Source organism: Phasianus colchicus, chromosome 3 (genome assembly GCF_987193195.1).
Source record: "Phasianus colchicus chromosome 3, bPhaCol1.hap1.1, whole genome shotgun sequence".
NCBI classification, from domain to species: Eukaryota; Metazoa; Chordata; class Aves; order Galliformes; family Phasianidae; genus Phasianus; species Phasianus colchicus.
In genome coordinates this window covers 52,665,084-52,687,500 of record NC_143438.1, presented here as the reverse complement: position 1 = coordinate 52,687,500, position 22,417 = coordinate 52,665,084, and the positions used below count along the sequence as shown (strand labels likewise).

General features: G+C 41.9%; 1 protein-coding gene across 3 annotated transcripts in view; it reads left to right on the top strand.

Annotated features, from left to right (window-relative positions):
• The window catches only part of KLHL14 (kelch like family member 14), a 61,045-nt gene that overhangs the window by 1,083 nt on the left and 37,545 nt on the right, over positions 1–22,417 (top strand). For all 3 annotated transcript variants that reach the window (XM_090137511.1, XM_031612789.2, XM_090137510.1), the window contains exons 2-3: positions 295–1,267; positions 16,044–16,165. In XM_090137511.1, coding sequence (XP_089993637.1) covers positions 339–1,267; positions 16,044–16,165 — 1,051 coding nt within the window. In that variant the 5' untranslated portion in view covers positions 295–338. The remainder of the gene's footprint in view (positions 1–294; positions 1,268–16,043; positions 16,166–22,417) is intronic.

Sequence of the window (22,417 nt, the reverse complement as noted above, 5' to 3'; positions counted from 1 at the left end):
TTTTTTTTTGGCGGAGGAAGGGGGGTGTTCAGCTTTGAAAACGTTACGCTTCCTCGCTCCTCCCCTGGAGAGCAGCCCGGCGTGCAGGGAGGAGGGAGGAGAAAAGGGTGCTGTGTGTGTGTGCGTGCGTGTGCATGGAGCACGGGGGCAGCCCCCAGCCCGACCCTCCTCCAGCCCTCCCAAGTTGCTGCCCGCCCGCCGCGGTGCGTCCCGCAGGCCTCTAAAGCTGTTTGTTGTTGTGTTCCCCCCGCCCCGACCCCCTCCCCACCCCTCTCCTCCCCACCCTCTGCCCAGGTCGGAGGAGGGTTTAAAGGCAGGTGCGCCCGAGGCCGCTCGCCATGTCCAGATCCGGGGACAGGACCTCCACCTTCGACCCCAGCCACAGCGACAACCTGCTGCACGGCCTCAACCTGCTGTGGAGGAAGCAGCTCTTCTGCGACGTCACCCTGACGGCCCAGGGCCAGCAGTTCCACTGCCACAAGGCTGTGCTGGCCTCCTGCTCCCAGTACTTCCGATCCCTCTTCTCCAGCGGCGGCGGCCACCCCCACGCCCTGGGGCTGGGGCCCGGCGCCCAGGACGGGCTCGGGGGAGCCCCCCCGAAGGAGCCGCCGCCGCCGCCGCAGGAGGAGCCGGGCACGCCGTCCTCCTCCCCCGAGGACAAGCTGCTGGCCAGCCCGCGGGCCATCAACAACCTGGTGCTGCAAGGCTGCTCGTCCATCGGGCTGCGCCTGGTGCTGGAGTACCTCTACACGGCCAACGTCACCCTCTCGCTGGACACGGTGGAGGAGGTGCTGTCGGTCAGCAAGATCCTGCACATCCCGCAGGTCACCAAGCTGTGCGTGCAGTTCCTCAACGACCAGATCTCGGTGCAGAACTACAAGCAGGTGTGCAAGATCGCCGCGCTGCACGGCCTGGAGGAGACCAAGAAGCTGGCCAACAAGTACCTGGTGGAAGACGTGCTGCTGCTCAACTTCGAGGAGATGCGCGCCCTGCTCGACTCGCTGCCCCCCCCGGTCGAGTCGGAGCTGGCCCTCTTCCAGATGTCCGTGCTCTGGCTGGAGCACGACCGGGAGACCCGCATGCAGTACGCCCCGGACCTGATGAAGCGCCTCCGCTTCGCCCTCATCCCGGCGCCGGAGCTGGTGGAGCGGGTGCAGTCGGTGGATTTCATGCGCACCGACCCCGTCTGCCAAAAGCTGCTGCTGGACGCCATGAACTACCACCTGATGCCCTTCAGGCAGCACTGCCGGCAGAGCCTGGCCAGCAGGTGAGGGGGCCGGGCCCGAGGGTTTCCCCGCGGGGCGCGAGGCGGGGCCGGGCCGGGAGAAGCCTCCCAGCTGCGGGGCTCCCGGCGGGACGCGGCTGCCAGCCGTGCGCGGGCCGTGGCGCGACCCGTCCCCGCTGGGGCTCCCGCTGGAGGAGCTGCCGTCGTGCTGAAGCCGTGGGGCCGGAGCGTGAGCGTGGGGTCACGCCGTGGCGGCCTGCTGTAATGACCCGCCGTGGGCCGCACGTTGGATTTTGTCCCCGGTTTTTAGCGAGGAGGTGAGTCTTCAGGACATAACGGCACCCAGCCCTAAATCCGGTGAATTACTTTTATAATTAAGTGTTGTCTGTGCACACCTCGATACTGGTGATGCTAAGGTGATTTCCATGCTGCGCCTGCGAACTTGTGACTTCACCCTCTCTGTAGATGTGACATGATGGTTATGTTCTTTGAATAATATGGCGAATCACAGTGCCAAAGGTTGACAGCGTGAGGTCGGTTTGGGGACCTGGAAGCACAGCACAGAGTTTAATGAAGAGTAAATACACCCAAAATGAAGGGCTGTTTTGTTTTTCCTTTTGAAATGTGTTCAGACCTGATCTCATTCAAAACCAGGAAGATAATGCCGTCCTCCAGGTACAGTGACACAGTAGTGCAGGAATCGGAGCACACTGGTTGTATTATGCAGCCTTCTAGCTAAAAGGCTAGTTAATGACTTAACAGTAGCAAGAACAAATAATACATTGCTAAATACTTCAGAAGAAAGTGCAGAGGGTTCTTTTTATCTCTGAGTGAGAGATACCCTAGTGATTTAAGTTCAGGAATGCTCAGCCTTCTCTCATTACTCAGCTAGCTGCTCTGTTAGTGTTTTGTCGTGCTCATCACCTTGCTGTCTGATTGATCTCACTCCTAAACCCCCACAACTACAAGCAAACACCAGCGTTTCGCAGGGCAGAGTGTTTCTGAGAGGCTGCTGCTCCAGCTGCTGTGTCCCTTCTGCATTTCAATATTCAGAGCTGCTGACTTTCAGAATGCAAACCCAGCACGGAGTTGTGAGTTAGCCGCTGTGTGCCGCCTGGGGCATGCTGGGGCTCGTGTCCTGGCGGATTGCTACGATACCAGCTGCTTGGTTCAGTGGAGATACCTTCCAGCTTCACTGGTCCATGTCATTTGAAGGATATGTAGTGGTGTTCTGACCACTGAATGCTTACAAGTGTCATGGATGCTGCAAGCATCTGATACTCCTGGTGCTGGAGACTGGCTTGTCACGTAAGCGGGAGCGTGCACTAAAGGATCCTACTTTAGACCTAGATTAGATTCAAAGTTGCACTCACTTAATGGCTTGTGGGGAGGGGGGTTTAAACACCACCGTTATTTCTGTAAGAGATCTGCATGGATGTGTAAGCGGTAGAATTTAAGAGCCCCTTAACTGTAATGGGGTAACACACCGTCACCTTCCCAACTTCAGCATGTGTGAAGTGCCTTCTCAAACATGAATGAGGAAACAAAAAACATTACCAGGACTATAGAAATTTCCAAACTTGGGTTTTTTGTTACCCATAGCATCTCCAAAGCTGCAATTCTGACAGGTTGGCATACAGGAAAATTTTTGTTTCAAGGAAGAAAATCCTCAAAAAGCCTCTCAAGTTACTAATTTGCTGAAAGAGATCTTAAAAGTAACTGAGCAGTTAAGTATGTGTGCAAATAGATAAAGTCCTTCTCTGTGTAATAATTTTTAGCCCAGATTACCTTTTCTGTGAGCAGTGGTGACCTTGGTAATTTAAAATTTAAAGTTTAATGAAAGGTCATTCACAAAAGGCTCACATGTCTTTAGGAAGAGATTAATTGTTCCTCTTGTGCAGCATAATATATACTGTGCGATATACCACGTGCTAGGGGGAAGCGCAGCAGCACAGAGCTGCAGTCACCTGCTTACAGCCCTTGGAAGGAATTTGGAAAAGTCCTGGAATAATCACACTCAGAATCATGATTTGCCAATAACTTTTCTGCTTTTTTTAAAAACAGTAATATTTTGTAACGTGCTGCACTGTACGTGCACTTTTTACATATATACACACACTACCATTTTGGAATTTAGCCTACTTATATTTCTCAAGCAAAGTAAGCACAATGGAGAGCACACAAGGTTTTGCTGCTGTCATGCAGTTTTGGGTCATGATCCAGTGTGTGCGCTATGAGCAGGGCTACTTGTAGACGTGGTGCTACCACTGCAGATCCTGCAGTGCCTGGGCTGGGAGGTCCTGGTTTGTCTTCTGTGCCACATGGGCAAGGCTCTGCCAAGAAGAGGAAAGGGTATTTACCCGCAGGGAGAGCACTTTCATTTTTTTTCCTGAAGATTCTTGAGAGAAGTTAAATGCTTGAATGTCCCCATGCATTCTTGTAAAATTATTTTTTCAAAGCACAGCAGCTAAATGATTGCTGTCTAAAAAGTTGAGAAATAACATTCCAACTTCTGAACACTCTTGAGTTTAGGCTGTCAGCACGGGAGGTGGATATTTCAGCTCACATTTAATCAGGCACCTCACTCTGCACAAGTTCTACTTGCTTGTCTGGCTTCCATCCCTTTCACCTAATGTATTTCTCAGTGTATGAGATGCTACCACAGCTTCCCAAGACATGGTCAGCTTTGACATCACCTGAAGACATTCCATGCAGAACAGATTGGGCCTGTTAGGATGACCCCAAACATTAGACTTAAATGATTTTGGCTGTGCCTGAAAGACATCATGACTCTGTGCTGTTATGTTTTCTGGAGGTCCGAGAAGAAAATACGTTTAGGTAGAAGAATGTTAATCTTCTGCTTATTTATTTGACTCTCAGGACTTCACTGGAATATTATCACAGATTAGAATGTCTGTGGTTTATTGTGTAATGCAGTGTATTTTATATAATATCTGGTGTATGTTTTCAATTTTTAAAAAGTTCTGGGTTAGAACATTACTGAGTTGCTGGAAGAAATTTCACTTTTGAAGATGAGTGAGCTAGTGAAAATTACTGCTTCACTATTTACTTGCAACAATGAAAATGGTCAAAAACATCTCCCTGCTGTGTAGTGCCAAGTTTTTACCTTTGATTTTGTTTGTGCTAATGCATGACATAGCTGCAGAGAGAAGATGGAGAAATACAGGATACTTAGATGAAAAGGCTTATCATGAAATCTTTTGCATAAATATTGTTGCTTTCTTATAGAACATTGTGACAATGCTATGGTTTTGCTCGTCTTTAACTATTTACAATGATTTCTGTTTCAGACAGACGTGATAAGGTACAGAGGGTGGGGAGAGGCAGCACAGTACAGCCTCGGAGTTGTTTATCAGTGACAGAACACACATAACCCGTGTTAAAATCAATAGGAATTTGGGCTGATCAGCTCCTTTCCGGATTTGCAGGCAGAGCAGCAGTGAGAGGTCTGTATGGCTGTATCAGGTAACTGGAGAAGACTGAGGAAAGTGGAGCTGGGAGAGAGAGAAAATGCAAGAAAAGAAAGGAATTAAGGTACCCTGAGGGAGAAATGGGACCTAAGTCATGGGAGCAAGAAAGTGCACATGAAGGAGGGAAAGGGGGAGAGAAGTACTATTTTGAAGGGAGAAGAGAGAAAGAATAGGGTATCAAACAGGAAAATAGGAAAACAGGCAAGCAGGGAGATGGGGGGGAAAAAAGGCAAATAAAGAGAAGAGAGAGATTGAAACAAAATGAAAAAAACTAATTCTTGGCAGAAACAGCATCTGTTGTCAATAACAGCTGAGCATTTCAGTTTCTGGAAAACCTGTTTTAGATGTGCGGGAGGAAAAGAGGATGAGGATAAATCAACTGACCTGAGATGGAGAAAGTCCTAGGCAGGAAATACGGAATTAGAGACTGAAATTAAAAGGAGGAGAATAAAAAGACGAAGAGATAAGAAGGCTAAGCTTGACTGTACTGTCTGTTTTCTGGGTTCAGTGAAGTTCCAGAATGCACAGACCCAGCTGTTTTCCTATACTTTTGTTCCCTGAGTTACTAGACCTTCGAGAGATTAGAAGTGTGAATTCTGGTCCAGCTGAAGCTGATAATAGGGTTTTCTCTTTTTCTTTAGTTTTGGCAGAGAGAGGGTGTAATCCAGACTGTTCTGTATTTTGTAATATTAGTGAAAATGTCAGGAAATTAAAGTGGCGAGGGATTAAGACAGGATGACCAGTTTTCACTCAGTAGAAAGGTGGTAACTGTTGATGAAGGGGGGAAAGTGAAGAGCAGCATGAGACACTAGCATTTATGTGGAAGACGTACATATTCCAGTCTGTATTACTTTCTGCAGAGGAGATTAAAAATGTGAAAAAACGGGTTGTCTCTTGGCAATTAAATAATTTCCTTCTTGAATGCACTATTTGTCTGCACATTCTTTTTTACTCCAGTTCAACTTCTTTTCCTGCTAAAATTTTTGTGGAGTTGCTGGAGGTGTTTGATAGTTGTTAAAAGAAAAGTGCTTTTTTTTTTTTTCCCCACTGACATACATTGTCATGTGTGCTAGAAACTAGCCACCTGACTCTGCCTCTGTGATTCTTACACCAATATTTGAATTTTTAACTAACAGTTGTACTTGTTGTTAATTTGGAGTCTGAAATATTTCTCATTCACAATAAACATCTGAATAAAAAAAAAAAATCCATTTTATGACAGACTTGAATTATTAACGTTTGCATTACAGTGTGAACAGAGTGAACACGAGGCTCAGGTTTATTTTGTTGGGCTTTGGATCGGGTCTTATGTGCCTGAATAAATATCAGTAAATTGTTCCTGTGCCAGGACTCTCTCAGCTGAGCTGCAGAACAGAGACTGACACATTAGAGGCTGCAGGGAAGCGAACCACAGAACTGTAGTCAGTTTAATCCTAGTTAGTCTCACCTACTTGCCTTACTTGCCTTATGTGCATTCATTTGCCTTTGTAGACAGGCTGGTGCTGAAGTGTAACCAAAGAGATGGTTGAATATCCAAGAGGAGGGAGCGCTGGAGCCTAGGTATGGTCAGAGGCAGCACTGTTGTTGTAAAAGCACTGCTGTGAGTCAGGACCATCCCTTGGAGCCTTCTTAAAGTTGTGTATATCCTGACCATGAAATCCTCAGTGGCTGTGGGAACACTGGGGATAGCCAGTTTCTTGGCCCACTTACAGTACTTGTTAAGAAAAAAGCATAACTAACAGAATATTTAATGGTGTCTGTTGTGGGCAATCCTCTTTCTGAAAACTGTAGCAGGGGGTGTCAAGTGCCATGTGCACCAGTGTTCTGTTCAGAGGTACCTGGCTGGAGCAATTGTTGGAAACGGCCAGCCCCTCCTGATTTGCATCCTCTGGAAGCACAGAGCCCCAATATCTCCAGCTCCTCATTGCCCTCGCACCACTGCCAGGTAGGACTCCATCCAGATCCACCTGCCTCCTCCTGAGTGGTGCAGTGTGCTTTTGTTTCTTGAAGGGAGGGGATGTGCAGGCACAGACTGCTTTTGTTAAAATTCTTCCAGTAGCATACTGAAGACAGAGTGGTAGAAAATAGAAAACCTGACATGGTGTTGTTTGTACCCTTCTCCTTGTCTTTGTAGGTAGATGCATGTAGATGTATCTGCCTGTCTAAACTTTTATTCCACTGGAAAAGCCAGTGAAATTTTTCCCAGCCCTCTTGTTTTAGAGGGGAAATGAGGTTAATTAAAAAAAAAAAATAGTAAAAGATAATAGTCTTATTAAGCCACTCAAACTGAGGACAAAGTGCTGGGAAAAATGGGAGCTTCCTGTATTTAACAAAAGGTGCCCCTTTCAACCATCTGTGGCAATCTGTGCAGCTATTTACAAATGCTGTGGGTCCCTGAAGGAATGGATTTGTCCCTCATGAGATCCTGCCCTGATCTTGCCCAAGCTTTGCCAACACAGTCCAGGGCTATTGTGTAAGGGGAAACTTGAGCCACAGATGGTGCAGGGACTCTTAAATAAGGATGTTGCCTAGCAAACAGTGTCCAGTTAGTATGATTTAGTGTACCTTTCGCTAATTGAGTGCTGTAGGATCAAGGTGAACAACACACACCTGTCTCTCAGCTGTCTGCATGTCCTCTCTTTTCCTGACAGACGTCCTCCTCAAATGGAGAGAGGAGATGGAAAGGAGAAGGTCATGCAAACCGTGTCTGCATTTAGTCCTTAAAGGCATAGGTTCTTCTTAGTGGAAAAATATTGAGGTTCTGAATTTGTGACTACTGACCAGTAAATGAAACAAAGCAGGGATGGTGTAATTATTTCAGTTTATACTCAAAGAGAAATACTTAAATCTTTTTGAGCTTGCACTCAAAGAGAATGTACAGTGAGTCTAGGGGAGTGAGGAGGGCAAGCAGCACAAAATTGAGAGCAAGTGTTTTTGCATAAAAAACCCAAACTAACAAACCTTCAGTTGTGATAAACAGATAATGGGGAAAAGTCCTCAAAATTTGTAAAGACACCATTTTATCCTTTCAAATTACTCATTTAAAATAACCAAAGCAGTTTCATAATTAGGACGGTTTGTTAATATCCTTTTGCAGAGTATGGTCTGAGAAGATCAAACATTTATGTTAATTAGATTCCTGATTAAAAATTTGGGGCTGGCCTCCACTGCTCTGTAAACATGTCTTTCTGTTGTTGGTTTTGTTGCCATCCTGCCTGGTATTACAGATGTATCAATCTACCTACCGACTTACCCAGCTACTAAAGAAATTAGCCTGTATGGGAAGAGAAAATCTGTTATTAGATACTTTCTGGCATTGCTTTTCGTATTTGTTGGCTTCCCGAAATTTTCTTTAAAGACTGTCGTGCCTAGTACCATTACTAGTCAACTGTTCTTGCTGTATTCTTGGAAAGCAGACAATGAAGTTTGAGCAAATGTTATCAGCTGCCAAGTTCAGTGGAAACAGACGGTTTACACTGGAGCTGGAAGCAAACAGAGGTTGATGCCGCAGTAGATTCCTCTGATCTTTCCCTGACTGCTGCCTCCTTTCAGAAAAATAAAGTGGGAAAAGTAACCAGTCACGGCTTATGTGAGGCAGCAGCAGGTTCTGTTTCTCGACAGCTTCTAACGAAAAGGAAGCTCAGCTGGAGAGAGCACAGCCTCTGGTACGGAGACCTCCTGTAGTCATAGATGTCTGATACAGAATCAAAAAAAGAGAGACTTCTGACTTTTCACAGTGTGTGTGTCAGTAAGAAGAGCTGATTGAAATTTTCTAAGAGAAAAATGCAGACTTGACCACCCTGAAGCATTCTATAAACATTTCATTTTACTGCTTCTGTCTAAGACAAAGAAGAAAAGGAAAGAAAAGGAGGAGATGAGGAAAACAAATTTCAGCAGCATTTAGATTTGACATTTTCTTCATGTTTATTTTTTTTTTTTAGTATTCAGGATCAAGGGAGTGTAAGATTCTTCAGAACTGCCAGCAATATGGTAAATTGGTTGTTTGCAGAGTTTTGCCAATAGGGTTTATGACAGAGGAGATTTTTTGACTGTGAGTATAAGATTTTCTATTAACATTGCTGTGATTCAGATAGATCCCTTACAATGCTGCAGGTGTTCTCTGAGTTGCTAGTAAGGTTATCCTCAGCATTCAGATCTCAGTAAATGTAAAGTTGTGTTCAGATGATCTGTTTGTATGGGTATCATTGTTATAGGAAGTGCACAAAGCTATTAGACCTGCAGTTTTGTAATAAGCTTCCACAGAAAGATATTTGGTTGCAACATAACTAGTGCAAAAGGGATGACACCTTTGATTAAGGAAATTTTCAGGGAGATAAGCTCATCACAGAGACAGCACATTTATTAAAGCCTATATCAAGTGATAAAGTACAGTGGTGTTGTGTAGGGATACAGCAACTCTGACAAAACTCGACACAGAAAAGCTGCTGAGAAACTTTGTGAGGATGTGGTACCAGTCTCTTCTCAACACAAGGAATAGGCTGGATTACAGGGAGACAAAGATGAAAGCACATTCCTGTGCATTCCTCCCAAAGAAAAGCTGATGATAGGTGCCACTCTTCCAGGACAGTGGTCTACTCCTAAGACATCCATTCAGAGGGTTTTATCCCCAGAGGTAAAGACATTAATTTTAAATATCCTCCAGCTAAAAATATTCCATAACTCTTAGAGGTTTACTTATTCTAAATGAGTAGCAGCAATGGGTTTGGATCCATAAAGAAAAGATGGGGTATTCAGAGGTCCAAACATATTTTAAGTTATAGAAAGGAAACTTGCTTAGCAACTGTAGGTATAAAGGCATTCAAAGAAAACCCTGACTTGTCAAGTCAATATACAACAGTTATGTGTGGTCTGTCAGACAAAAAGTTCACCTACTTGTGAGCTTTTGCTTTTTAGATGGAGATAGAAATGAAAAATTGCTGTTGAAGCAACCTTTCTAGTACCGTTATTTTTTAAAATAGAATACATTGGGGAAAAAAAGAAGAGTAGATTCAGAGAGGGAAAAAAAATAACAGATCTCTCTGTGTCCCCAGCACAGCTTGTCACTGCTCAGCAGGTCTGTGCCCTGACTGCACAGCATGGAGAAAAAGTGAGGGAGCAGCTGCATTTTGGGCACCAGTGAAGATATTTAGTGAACGTCACTGTGAGCTCTGCTGTAATGAGAGTGTGTATTGTGGGCTTTTTTGTTATGCAGGCTTTACAAAGTGAGCGAGGAGATGAAAATGAGAATCTTTGTGATACTAGTCAATGGTCAGACTGATTTTTAGGTTTATGATTTCACTGGGAAGTTTTTCTTTGTTCTTTTGAGTGGATCTCCAGCAATATGTGTAAATAGAACAGCAAGAAAAGTCAATTCATAAAGAAACATATGTTCAGTGTATTTGTGAACATCTTTTGAATCTAAGAACTAAAACATTTCTTGGTCACAATTTGCAAAGAGATCGAGGGAGTTCTCAGTGTGCTTTGAGTTCTGACAAATCTGAAGTATTCATTTAGGTTTGTACATTGCCCACAAGATGGATATTCCTGTCAGTTTAGAGTTGTGGCAGAGCTGCTGCCTGCAGGACTTGATATGATGATGGGGAGAGTTTAGGTCCTTCTCCTGGCAGTACTTGTGGGATTGGGAAGTGATTCTGGATACCTGTCACCTACAAGTTGCAGTCTGCATTAGTTTACTGATGTGCTACCAAAGCCTCACAACATTTTTCTGTCCAAAGTAAAGCTTGCATTTGTGTATTATGGCTTTCATCAACTTCATAGTTAATTTCTGGTTAATGATATTTTCCCACTATTAACAACCATGTGTTGCTAATCATGACTATCTTTGCAGTCAGCTGTGGAAGCCAAACTGTATCAAAATAAGCAGTTTTCAGAAGATGTTGCACCGAAATGCCTATCCAGAATTGGGAAAGGGAATTGCTAAAGATCTCATAATATGTTCTGTGACAGCAAAACAGATTCTTCAGCCATGGGTAGATGCATGTTTGCATCATCAGTTCAAATTCACAGTCAGCAATTGAATTCTCCCTTTTATTTTTGTTGGACACAAAACTCCTTCTGAGGCTTTGGAAGAAAAATGTTATGGAGCACCATTCTGGTTTCTGAGGGTTAAATTAAGTCTTTAGTGTTAACAACAGAAAGGTCTGTATCTAAAATGCTAACTGATACAGATTATTTGTGTGTGCTTTTCCTGGGATTCTTGCTACTTGTTGCTTTGGTGGTATCACAGTGTATCGGCCTCTATTTTCTCAAATCTGGTATGTACTTAAAATTTACCATCCATTCATGTGCTCTTGCTAAATGTGAGCTTTTGCCTATTGTGTTTGAGCCTCAGTTCAGTGAGAAGATGTCTGAGGTTTAGTTTAGCTCTGCTGCTTGTCAAGTCCTGTTTGTCAGCAGGAGTGAGGCATCACACATGTACCACAAGTTTCCTGGTCTGAAGAGCAATCTGAGTCCTTCCACACTCAAGTTGGAGTGACAGTGACTATAAGAGAATGAATGGTCCAGGGTTTTGGTGCTATTGTAGCCTTGAGTTAATCTGAAAGTGGAGTTGGAAAAGCCTTTTTTTTAAATTTTTCTGTTGATTGCTATTATCACCTTTATGTCCAAGAGGCAATTTTCTTTCTGATGTAACACTACACAGAATTTCTGAAGAAACACAGGATTGTCATTCTTTGTTTTATTCTCTTGCGTTCTATTCTCTCTGCATTCACCAATGCAGAAAGTGAAGCTTTACTGCATTGTTTAAAAACTGAAGGAATCTGGAGCAAACCTGTTGATGGAGCTTATTTTCTTTCCTGTCTTTGTAGAATGAACTTCTATTAAGTGTCAAGATGGGGAAAACACAGCAGTGCAAGATTGATGGATAAGCTAATTAAAAAAAAAAAAAAGTACAAGAAGAATATTTCCCATTAATGTGTTTTCTGTTAACATAAGGCTGTCATGGTTGCAAAGGAGCTTTGGGTGGATGTGGCTGTAAGGGTTATTGAGATCTCTCACTGTCTTTTCTGCTGATTCTTCATAAGGTGATAAACTCTTCTGGGCTCAGTGTTTTGCCCAGTATACTCACAGTTTGTTTAGACTGTAGAATAAGCACCCTGAATTTTAAAGCTGATGCACATCTCCTGCAGCCTTGGAGGTCAGTAGCATTTAAGTATGTGATAGGTATTCAACAGTTCTGACGGTGAAACCATTTATGAGTTCTCAAATTCAGAATCATTAGGCTTTCTGTGCCTAAATGAAACCACACCTGTTGACTTTAAAGTATACTTCGGTTTACAGTCTTGTATTGACACAAAATAAGTTTCAGGCCATATAGAGTACCCAGAATCTTAATTAAGGTGAATTGTTTTAAAATCTTAGTAGAACAGAAACTGCAAAGTGTTTGCAGAATAATAACAACACATGTATATGTATCAGTGAGAACCAGAGTTCTGCATTGTAGGTATAGGAAATGCTTTTGGGATAAGATATCAATAATTTTATCTCAGTTTTTTTGTGTGACACTGGCCTGCTGGTTCATGGTAAGCATTATTTTAGCTTTCCTAACCAAGGCCTGCTACTGTGTATTGAACACGAGATGCTTGTAATAGCATTGCTAGGGACACTGTGAACCACAGAATGTGACTGAGAAGTATGTTACACTGTGAAATAAGAACTGTAAAGAGAATGTTTCAGACAGAATACCAGGTGTTACTCATGATATTACTCAGTTATCTAAATAACAAATACATAATAATGCAGGGAGAGGAGAATCTTTGTCTTACATGTATTTTTAAATTTTTCATTCATCTTAGTGTTTCAATGAGTTGCATTCTTAATATTTAGAAAAGGCTTCTACATATATGCAGTGATCATTTCCAGATGTTTCATATTTTAGTATATGTGGTGAGATGTATGAGAAAATTTTAACAGAGCTGCTCAGTGTGATACCAAATACAGATCTAATGTAATATAATAGAGCTGAGAACATTTTTTTTTAAACTCTGAATGTTGGGATTCACACCAAAACTTATAGAGCAGAATTGGTTTCAAGTAAACAAAATTGACTCTGAGAAAACATCTCTTTAAGAACATACATATCTTCAGTCACTGAATTATCTTCACGCTAGAAAAGCTCTCAAGACAGATTAGTTAGATATTGTATGTTCTTGAGTGAGGTAACCCATCTCTTGGTAGTCAAGTGAGAATTCACTTTGCCTTTGATGGAGACTATGCTTGCTATTAAATACGTATTAAACTTCAACAAAAGGTTGCTGTTCATACTGCTTCCCATGTTAAGTATGTAAGAAAATCAGATGTTTTTAGAAATTTCCAGGTAACAGTGCCACTTCTTCTCAGGATATAGCAAATTCTCAGATTGTTTAGCTGGAAAAGTAATGTTAAGGATAGTTGCAGCTGCCAAAGTCTGGAAACTCTGAGTTACATCTGACATTTCATTCTTCACCTTAACTATTGAGCCTTGGCCATTCATTGGTTTTTCACAGTGCTTTGGAGTTAGAAGGGAGTTTCACAGATGAAAGATGAAAATCAAAATAAACTCCTTTATCAAGTAAACCTTGCAAGGGCATTCTGTATTTTAGAATACACAGGGAGTTGATTGTGATATAACATACAACATGAGGGGGTTGGAATAAACAATTTATTCTCTATTGTTAGGGATGGCCATGCATAACTGACTTATGGCTCTGGTTTGCTCCGCCACTTGTTACGTGTGTAGTCATCCCTAACTTGTACCAAAAATAGTTTATCACGCTCCTGCATTGCATAGTTTTTATCAAATGTTCTCTCATTAAAAACCTTACTGGGAGATTGAACGTTTCAAGACGCTGGCAAATGTTTATGAAAGCTTTCCCCAGAGCTTGGTCTCACTGAGTTGAGTCTGTGCTGACAGCAATCACGAGATGATTCCTGATAGACATAGTCTAGTGGGCAGGTAACAGTCATCATCTGACAGTAAATAACAGGTTTAGTGCCAAGGTCAAAGGCTGGCTGCTCAGAAAGCCTGTAGGCTGTGGTGGCTGTCTGGAGCTGGGAGCATGGTGTGGTATGGGGCAGCCGAGGTGTCATTGCCCACACTGTGCAATGCCTGCCCACTCCAGGAGGGTGACTGTTTTCCTACTGGTAATTCAAGACCTTCCACGAGCCCTTGATTCTTTGAAAAACAAACAAGGCCATCTGCCAGAGAATTCCCTGGCCATCACTGTGATAGATGAATCTACATCTGTAGTCATCCTCTTTATAGCCATTTGAAGGGTTTCATTTGTAAGTGTCATCTGAATCAGGTATTCATCTTTGTGCTCCCTTCCTGAATGAAGTTCAGGGCTGTGAAGCTGGAGGGTCTGAAGTGTAAGTCTTAGGAGAAGCAAGACAGAGGGAACTGGGATTGTTCAGTCTGGAGAAGAGGAGGTTCAGGGGAGGTATCTCTACACCCTGAAAGGAGGTTATGGTGAGGTGGGAGCTGGCCTCTTCTCCCAAGCAGCAGCGATAAGATGAGGGAGGATGGCCTTATGTTGCACACGAGGAGGTTCAGGTTGGGTATTAGAAACAATTTCTTCTCAGAAAGAGTGGCAAGGCAGTGGCACAGGCTGTCCAGGGAGGTGGTGGAGTCACTGCCCCTGGAGGTGCTCACTGTGCAGCTGTGGCACTGAGGGACATGGTTGGGGGTATGGTGGAATTGATGGTTGGACTATGTGATCTCAGTGGTCTTTTCCAACTTTAGTGATTTTATTATTTTGGGTGGCTGTGCAATCTAAAGCACAGCTCAAGTCATTTTGCACAGCCTCCTGAAGAGAGGTTGCATTCCTGGCACCAATGGGGGTCAGGCTTTCCCCTCCGTTTGTTTTAGGCCATAACTAGAGGGAATCCACTTGCATGTCTTTGAGGCAAAGCATCCTGTCTTGGAGTGCTCCGTAGGGCCTGAAGCACCTGGGCACCATTTGCAGGGTTGTGGTGATGGGCTTCGGTCAGCAGCATTCCCCACCTTGCTTTGCCAGGAGAGTTTACTACAGACCAACATATTGATTGCTGCAGTGATATTGCTCTGATGGGGAAAACGTTGGTGTTTTGTAAGGGTGCTTTCCATTAAATGCATGGTCCTCCTACACATTTGTCCACGTTGGTGCAGATATTCCAGGCTACCTCACCTTCCTCCTTAACAGGAACAGTTTAAGTATAGACCTTGTTTCATTGTTATCAGTCTCTAGCTTAGTATTACCGATGAAAGTTCAATTGTATGTGAAGTGACTGTTAAAGCACCGAGACTCATCCGGGGGTCTGGGCCTTCCCTCCCCTTTTTGCTTCCAATTGTGCTAAATCCCTTAATGTTGTGAAGAAAGCGTACATTCATCAGGTAGAGTGTTGGAGGCCAGGGTGCAGATAACCGCTTTTACTGCATATGAGACATTGCAGTCCTGTTCTTAAGAACTGCCAGGCAGATTGGGAATCACGGTCACGGTTAATAGCAGCGAATTGCCAGCAGTTGATGGGTGGGTAGTCACTCCTTTCAGTGGTTGCCCCCTGGGGGAGAAGGTAGAAAAACAGAGGGAGGGAATTAGAGTGACTTTGCACAGTTGAGCAGGTTCATGCCGCTGGATCAGTGGCAAGCATTGGCAGGGCTCCACTCTGGGGAGGCTCACAACAACATCACAGTCTCATTTTTACCAATTGGTGTTGCTATAGCCAGTGGTGCACAGGGGGAGAGCAAGGAGAAGGGGGAGAGCTGGGGGAAAGGGAAAGCAAAAGCCTGGGCTAAATTAAACAAACAAAAATGCTTGTAAGTAGTGTTTAACCCATAACCGTTAGCCCAGTGCTGCTAATTGTGCTAAACTATATATCTGAAGTTCAGTGTGTGATTAAAGAGTTGGCTCACAAACTCTCTGCATAACCTTAATTTTTTCAAGGTTCTTTGAGTGTAGAATGGCTTATAATAATGATTTTGACTAATACGATTTTTGACATGCAACTTTAATGCTTAACCTTAGTACAACTCCAGAGCATTTCATGTGTATTCAGCTGTAAAGAGTGATGATTTAAAGGGATAATATAAGAAAAAGGTCGTTCTAGAATGAACCTCTAACAAATTGCATAAAGGAAGCTTATTATTCCATGAGTAGAGAGATATGCAGCTTTTCTGATCATTTTTCTGCTTGGTTCAAAAAATTGTTGAGACATGATTGGGGAAAGAAACACAAAAAATGAAATGGAAAACTGCAAGCAGTGAACATTCTTTTGATGGTTATGATTTTGTTGCCACTAAAAATACTCTTCAGTAATGCGGTTGTTCATCTGTCTTCTTGTTTTGGGTGAAGAATTCGTTCCAATAAGAAAATGCTGTTATTGGTTGGAGGATTGCCTCCCGGACCTGACCGGCTACCCAGCAATTTGGTTCAGTATTATGATGATGAAAAGAAGACATGGAAAATACTGACAAGTAAGTGGTTTATTTTTGTACAGTTGTCTTGATGGATTTAAAAACATGGTTAATCAAATTAGACACTTTATTGATTTGTTTCTCTTCAGAGATTTGTTTATGTATCACAAGGGGCTTCACAATGGAGCAATAAATTGAGATTGCAGAAGATGCTAATTTTATAATAGGATAGGCCTAAATTAACATTGGCTTAAAATCATTCCAGTAAGTTTTTTAAGTAAACTTGTAAGTCTTCCATCCTGTGACATGAATGCATGCATATTTATGTAGATGTGAACAAAATCTAGTTTAGGAAAAAAATAAGACAATGTTTAGTCAGTTTTCTCACTCAGTTCCCTGGTGAGCCATAGTACTAGAGCACACCTTCAGTTCTCTTCTGCATTTTCATTTCCTTCTTCCAGCTTTATCTGTTGTCTGCAGTCATTAAAGAAAGGCTTCCTTTGTACTGTTCTGCATCCACCGCTGACAGAAACATCGGTGGAATATGTGAGCTGCAGTCAACAGTGCATGGTGGCTTCTATCACAGAATTCCTTCCCACCTTCTTTTGAAGGTTGATTGTGTTTTAGAGCATGTATTTTGCCCGGAGCATTGAGGACTTTGGAACTTATTGTTATGTTGGTTGCGATTCCCAGTCTAACTTGGTCATGGAATCAAATCATAGCTTCTTGAGTGCAGCAGGCTGTGTGTGCATTAGTCCCCTTGTGGCTAAACTGGCTGCATTGGTCAATAAAACTAAATTTTAACTGTCAAAATTGCCCAAAGCAGTATAGATAAAATAATAAATGAGCAATTTTGATCCATAAATCAAAGCCATACTTCTAAAACTGGACAACTGGTAAAACCTGGATTTCTTAATGTACATCCTTATTTTGAAATAAAATAACACTTTACAGAATTCTGTTTTTCATCTGTTGTCTAAACCTTTTAATGGGATGCATTCATGTTTAAATTATACGCACAGATTAGGATGAAATAGAATAAAAAAAAAAGACTGCTATGACGCATTGAAACAATGCCTCTGCAAATTGCCTTATCCTATGAACAGTTTAGGAACTGTTCTCAAAATGCTGCAGCATAAAGACTTGCTTAGGATTAGGTGCCCTGGATTAATAATTGAAGGCATTATTTAAGAATGGAAATTATAAAGGGAAATATGAAGTGTATATTGGGGACGTCTACAGCATCCATGCTAGGGGATATGCTACAGCTCACGTTTTTTAGAAGCGTGGAATAAGGTACTTAGCTCTGAAAGTAAAAGAAAATTCTAAAAGTGGTCAGTGAAAAATGATATTATGTAGGACCAACACACTCTGTATTTTTGAATTTGTTGTGTCTAATCCAATGGCTCACCCTGATACGCAAGAGAGATGCAACCCTCGCTTCAAGATCTGAACCCTCCACTGCATTAAATAACTTTATTCTGAATCTCAGATACCTGTAGATATGTAAGATTTTGTAAGAATGAAATTTATTCAGTTCTTGCTTACTTACAGTGTGATGCTATCTTCAAAGCTGTAGGAAAATGCACCTGGAGGCAAGATACCTAAATGTTCTGGTTAAAAATATTGACTTGACTTCACAGCTAGTATTTGAATAACACAGCCATTTATGGTGGTATAAAAAGATGTTTGTGAACTATTTTATGTAATTTTTATCAAAATAATGCTTTTCTGGTTTACTGTAACAGGTAGTAAACAAAAATTCTCTTTCCATCCTGCTGACTTGAGCTTGTGTTTTAGATATGCTGAAGAGAACACTTGTCTTTTATCACTGAATAAGACTTAACCATAGCAAGCATGGTTCACTAGAAAATATTACTACATGCCAAATATTAAAAATAATTATTTTTGAAAAATTAAAGCAAGCATTTCGAGTAATCAAATGTTTTATGCTTCTGCATTGTTTTCCAACTTAATATTAAAGAGAGTAGGAAGTGGGAACAGGTTGGAATAGAGCTTTTGTCTTGTCCACTTGTAAAACACTGAATGACCCTGGTATAGCATATGGGTACATGGACTCAATGGTTTTAAAAACTATCATTCAGCTGTTTTAGGAAAGACTACAAACTAGTTACAGTATAACATGGTAATAGTACAGTGCACTTATGGTATAAACATACTGTGATGTTTAGCTGGTACGTGGGAATTTAGGGACGTTGTGCTATCTTTGGTTTTGGTGTACTTTTTGCAATTTAGGAAGTATATTTTTGTCCACTTTCTATCCTTTTGCTGCTAGCTCTATTGCAATCAACAGTTTTGGAAAATAATTGATCTGTTTATCCTATTCTAGCTTACAATCAGCAGTGAAGGAGGGGGAGGTTATTTCTGCTCTTTTTTTTTTTTTTCCTCCATTTGTTCAAACAGCACTGTTGGTCCTGAGGTTGCAGCTTACCCCCTACTCGTTAGGGTAAGTGAGGAGCTTGCTCCTGGAGAGCAGGGACAGAGAAAAACCCATGTCCTGCTCAGTGACTTTTTGATGAAAACAGTCCTTGTATCTGGTACTTCAGGGTGCTTCTATCCCATTATCATCTGAGGTGTATGTCATTCCCTCCTGTAGTAGCAAACATTTCCTCTTCCATCTGCATTACTCGTTTTCTGCAGTCCATGCCGGTGACATTTGGAGGTAGGGATACAATCTGACAAACTCGCTCCTGGGTGCACCCACTGAAGAGGGGATGTGGTCTCTTCTCACCCTCTACTGAGAGGAGCCCCAGAAATTATTCAGTGGGGTCTGTGAACTAATGTGCAGGCAGATGCTTGCTGCTTCTTTCTTTTCTCTTTGGAGTGGCTGTTGGACCTATTCCTTTACTTAGGGTTCTGTGTCCTGCCTCGTGCAATGCACAGGGAGCGCAAAATGCCAGCCGTCAGGAACTGCTGCCTCCATGTAAGCCATAGCTCTGTATTCGGAGCTGTGAAGACTCCGGTTTACAGGTGGAACAACACAAGCTATTGAGTATGACAGCTCAGCAGAGTAGCAATCTCATTTTGTTCCCACTACAAGACTAGATCTATTGGCAGGGGATACTGCCCACCTCTCTCTGCCTGGCTACCCAAAGCACCAAACGCATCAGTACTAATGGGAGTAATTCTAAAGGAATCAGGAAAACAACTTGCCTTGTTCATAGATCCAGAAGAGGAGGGGAAGCATGCACCCATTTCCAATTTTTTAATGTCATCATCTATAGGCAAGAATGCTATGGCTCAAGGGATCGGTAGATTTTTCACAGTCTAGTATTACTGTGTATATTTCCTGTCTTGTATTTCTCATGGAGTTATTTTTTCTATGTTGGCAACAAAGGATAGAGACAGAAAAAGAGAAAACAAGTGGCATTTCACAAATGTTTTCTGCCACCTAATTTTGTTTGATGGGGTCACAGTCCTAACCTGAGATTCATAAGGTGCGCATTTCTGTATAATTTGAAACATTTCTTATTGTACAGTCGTGCTTGAGCAAAGTAGAGGATTTTATAGACTGTATGGCCAAGTACAGCAAACAGATCTTTACTGTGTGATTTCTTTCCAGCCTTGCTTACACATACACAACCCCAGTTCATTTTTTAACCAAGTGCTGCCTATGTCATGTAACAGCACCTGGTTGCTACTGGCAGTGACACAAACTGAAGTTGATGGGTGTTTGATAATCCTTACAAACAGTGAAGTTCTGCTCTCTGAAGGGTTTTTCATTATCTATGAGGTTTTACTGTCCTTGTAACTACTTACTGGGTGCGGGACAATCAGGGGTCCCCATATCACAACCTTATGCCTCATTGGCCAGAACCAGCCACCACTACTTCTATTTTAATTATGAGCTACAGCTCTGCCAGGAATCATGGGACTCCTTTGGTTGTTTGCTTTATCTGCAACGTTTAAGATTAATTAAACTTTAAAGATGCGAAATAATGTTTTATTTGTTAGAATTATTCTGTAATCAATGCAAGTTTCAAAAAATGAAGCCTATAAAGATTTTTTTTGTGTGTGTTCAGAATTGCATAGCTCTCCCAAAAACCCTACTGCTAAGGCAATGATGTATTACTTTCACTTTCATTATATGTTTTTAATCAGAGCGTGACTTCACACTAGACAAAGCGATGCTTTATGCATGGTCTCACTTGTTTTTTGCTAAAATCTTTTGACATGATTAATTTTACTTTAATGCTTTTGTCTTGTTGTAATGGTAAAGATGATGAGTATAAACCAGGACAAAAAATACGTGCTTTTCTGTCATAATGCCTCTGAGCATTTAAAAAATATATTAAATGAAAGAAAAAAATATCACAAGAGACTGATCCAACTGGAATTAAATTTCTTGCTACCTGAACAGAGAATGAAAGAAATAAATAAAAATGATGCAGTCCTTGTTTTATTTTTGGTGGGTTTTTTTTTGTATTTTTTCATAGCAGTGTATCCATCTGTCTGATTAGAAGTGATAAGTAGGAGAAGAAAGGTGTCTTACACATTTTGAGGTGTACTCTCAACACAGGACTTTTTGTCTGTCTAAAGCACAAAGGGGTAAAATATTAGGAAACATTACTGAATGCTTACAGGGCACTTCCCATCTGTAGTAAGCTGCTGCAGATCTCTCCTTTATATTGGTACTCTGTTTTGTAAGAAGATGCTAACTATAACATTCCTTACCCTCCTTAGGTAACCATGTTGTCTGCCTAAACCATGAAGAGGAATCAGAAGTAATTGCAAATACACACACGGGCAGTAGTGCATTTATGCTTAGGTATTGCACTTGGTTTGGATTTGAAACCAGTATAAAATCCAGTGCCATTGGCCAATGAAAAGTGTAGCATAGGCAATATATTTGGGTAGGGAAGACAAGGAAATGCATAAAAGGTCACTGGAGTAAAGAGTTTTACTGGGATAACCAGCACCTCCTTCCTAGTCACCTAGATAGCCTTAACCTGATTTTAACTCTCGAATTTCTGTGAACTTCCTGCTCTTTTCTAGGTCTGCTTCAGTCTGTTGTATTTGATCAGTCTGGAAGGACAAATAATGAATCAGAACTTTGATATCCTTCTCCATCTCTCTCTTCCATGCCAGCAGCAATCACACAATATCAGGAAGTTGTCAATTGCTTGTCTGCCTCTGTCTGATGAACACGACTAGCAGCCAGTAACCTTTCTGTGCTCCTTTGTGAGTGCATCTTCCTTCCCCATATTAGCTGTGTTTTCGTTTTCACATGAGGCAACTTCTACTTCAGGTATCTTGGTTAGCATCCAGCATATCTTTTATTTCTGTCATTTTGACTTCTAAATTTTCCTTCAGTGCTTTTTGTGACAGTGCAGTCCTCCAACTTCAGTAGCAGCATTCTGAGTGTCAACCTACAATTTACTGGTGGTTCTACAAAACCTTTCAGAAGTGCACAGACATTATTTATTCATTTTTACCAACAGAGAAGTCATGTGAGAAGAAGAAAAAATGGTTTGCTTCATGTCATTGTCAGCATCAGAAAGCCTGGGTCACTCTCTGTCCCAGCCTGCATTTTTTCTGCTAGGATAGGGGATAAGGGGTATTTCTTTCCTTTCTGTTTCTGCTGGCAGTTCTGTGACACTTAATTGTGTCAGCCTTTCCTGTACAGAACAGTACCCCGTCCTTCCTGGGTAAGTTAATAACAAAGCCCTTGCTCCACTGTTTTCTGAAATGGCTTTGGCACTGCAGCTTGTTGGTACTTCATGTGTCTTAACCAGTTTTCCCTAAAAAAAAAAAAAACTCCGCCATATTTTCTTTTCCAGATTGGTCATCTACAAAAAAGGCAGTATAATCTATATGCTTACATCACAAGTTCTTAGGAGAAGTTTTCAAAGGCATTAATGTCAGTTTAAATACTACTGTATGCCTAGCAGATACTGTGCTGTTGGATGTTTTTACTTCTTCTAAGTAATTGAATTCAGTGTAGAACTTTTACTTTCTAGAAGAATGTTAGTGTGTTAGAAGCAAAGCTTTCCTCCTTCAATTTACCTCTAATCAATTTGTAGATTGAATAAAAGAAGTGGTATTTGCAAGAAGTGAGTAGAGTTAGATGGACAAGTTAAATCTCTTGACACGTGCCAGTTATAATTTCTTTTTCATCACTTGTGAGAATAGTACATACTCATGTAAATCAAAAATGTGTCTTGATGAACAGCTCTCAGCAGCCCTGATAAATTTCTTCCCTCTTAGTTCATTTATCCAGCAGTCTAGAATGCTGCAGTTTCTGCTTTAGTGCTGTATCAAGGATGGTTTCACCACTGCATTGAAAAGCTT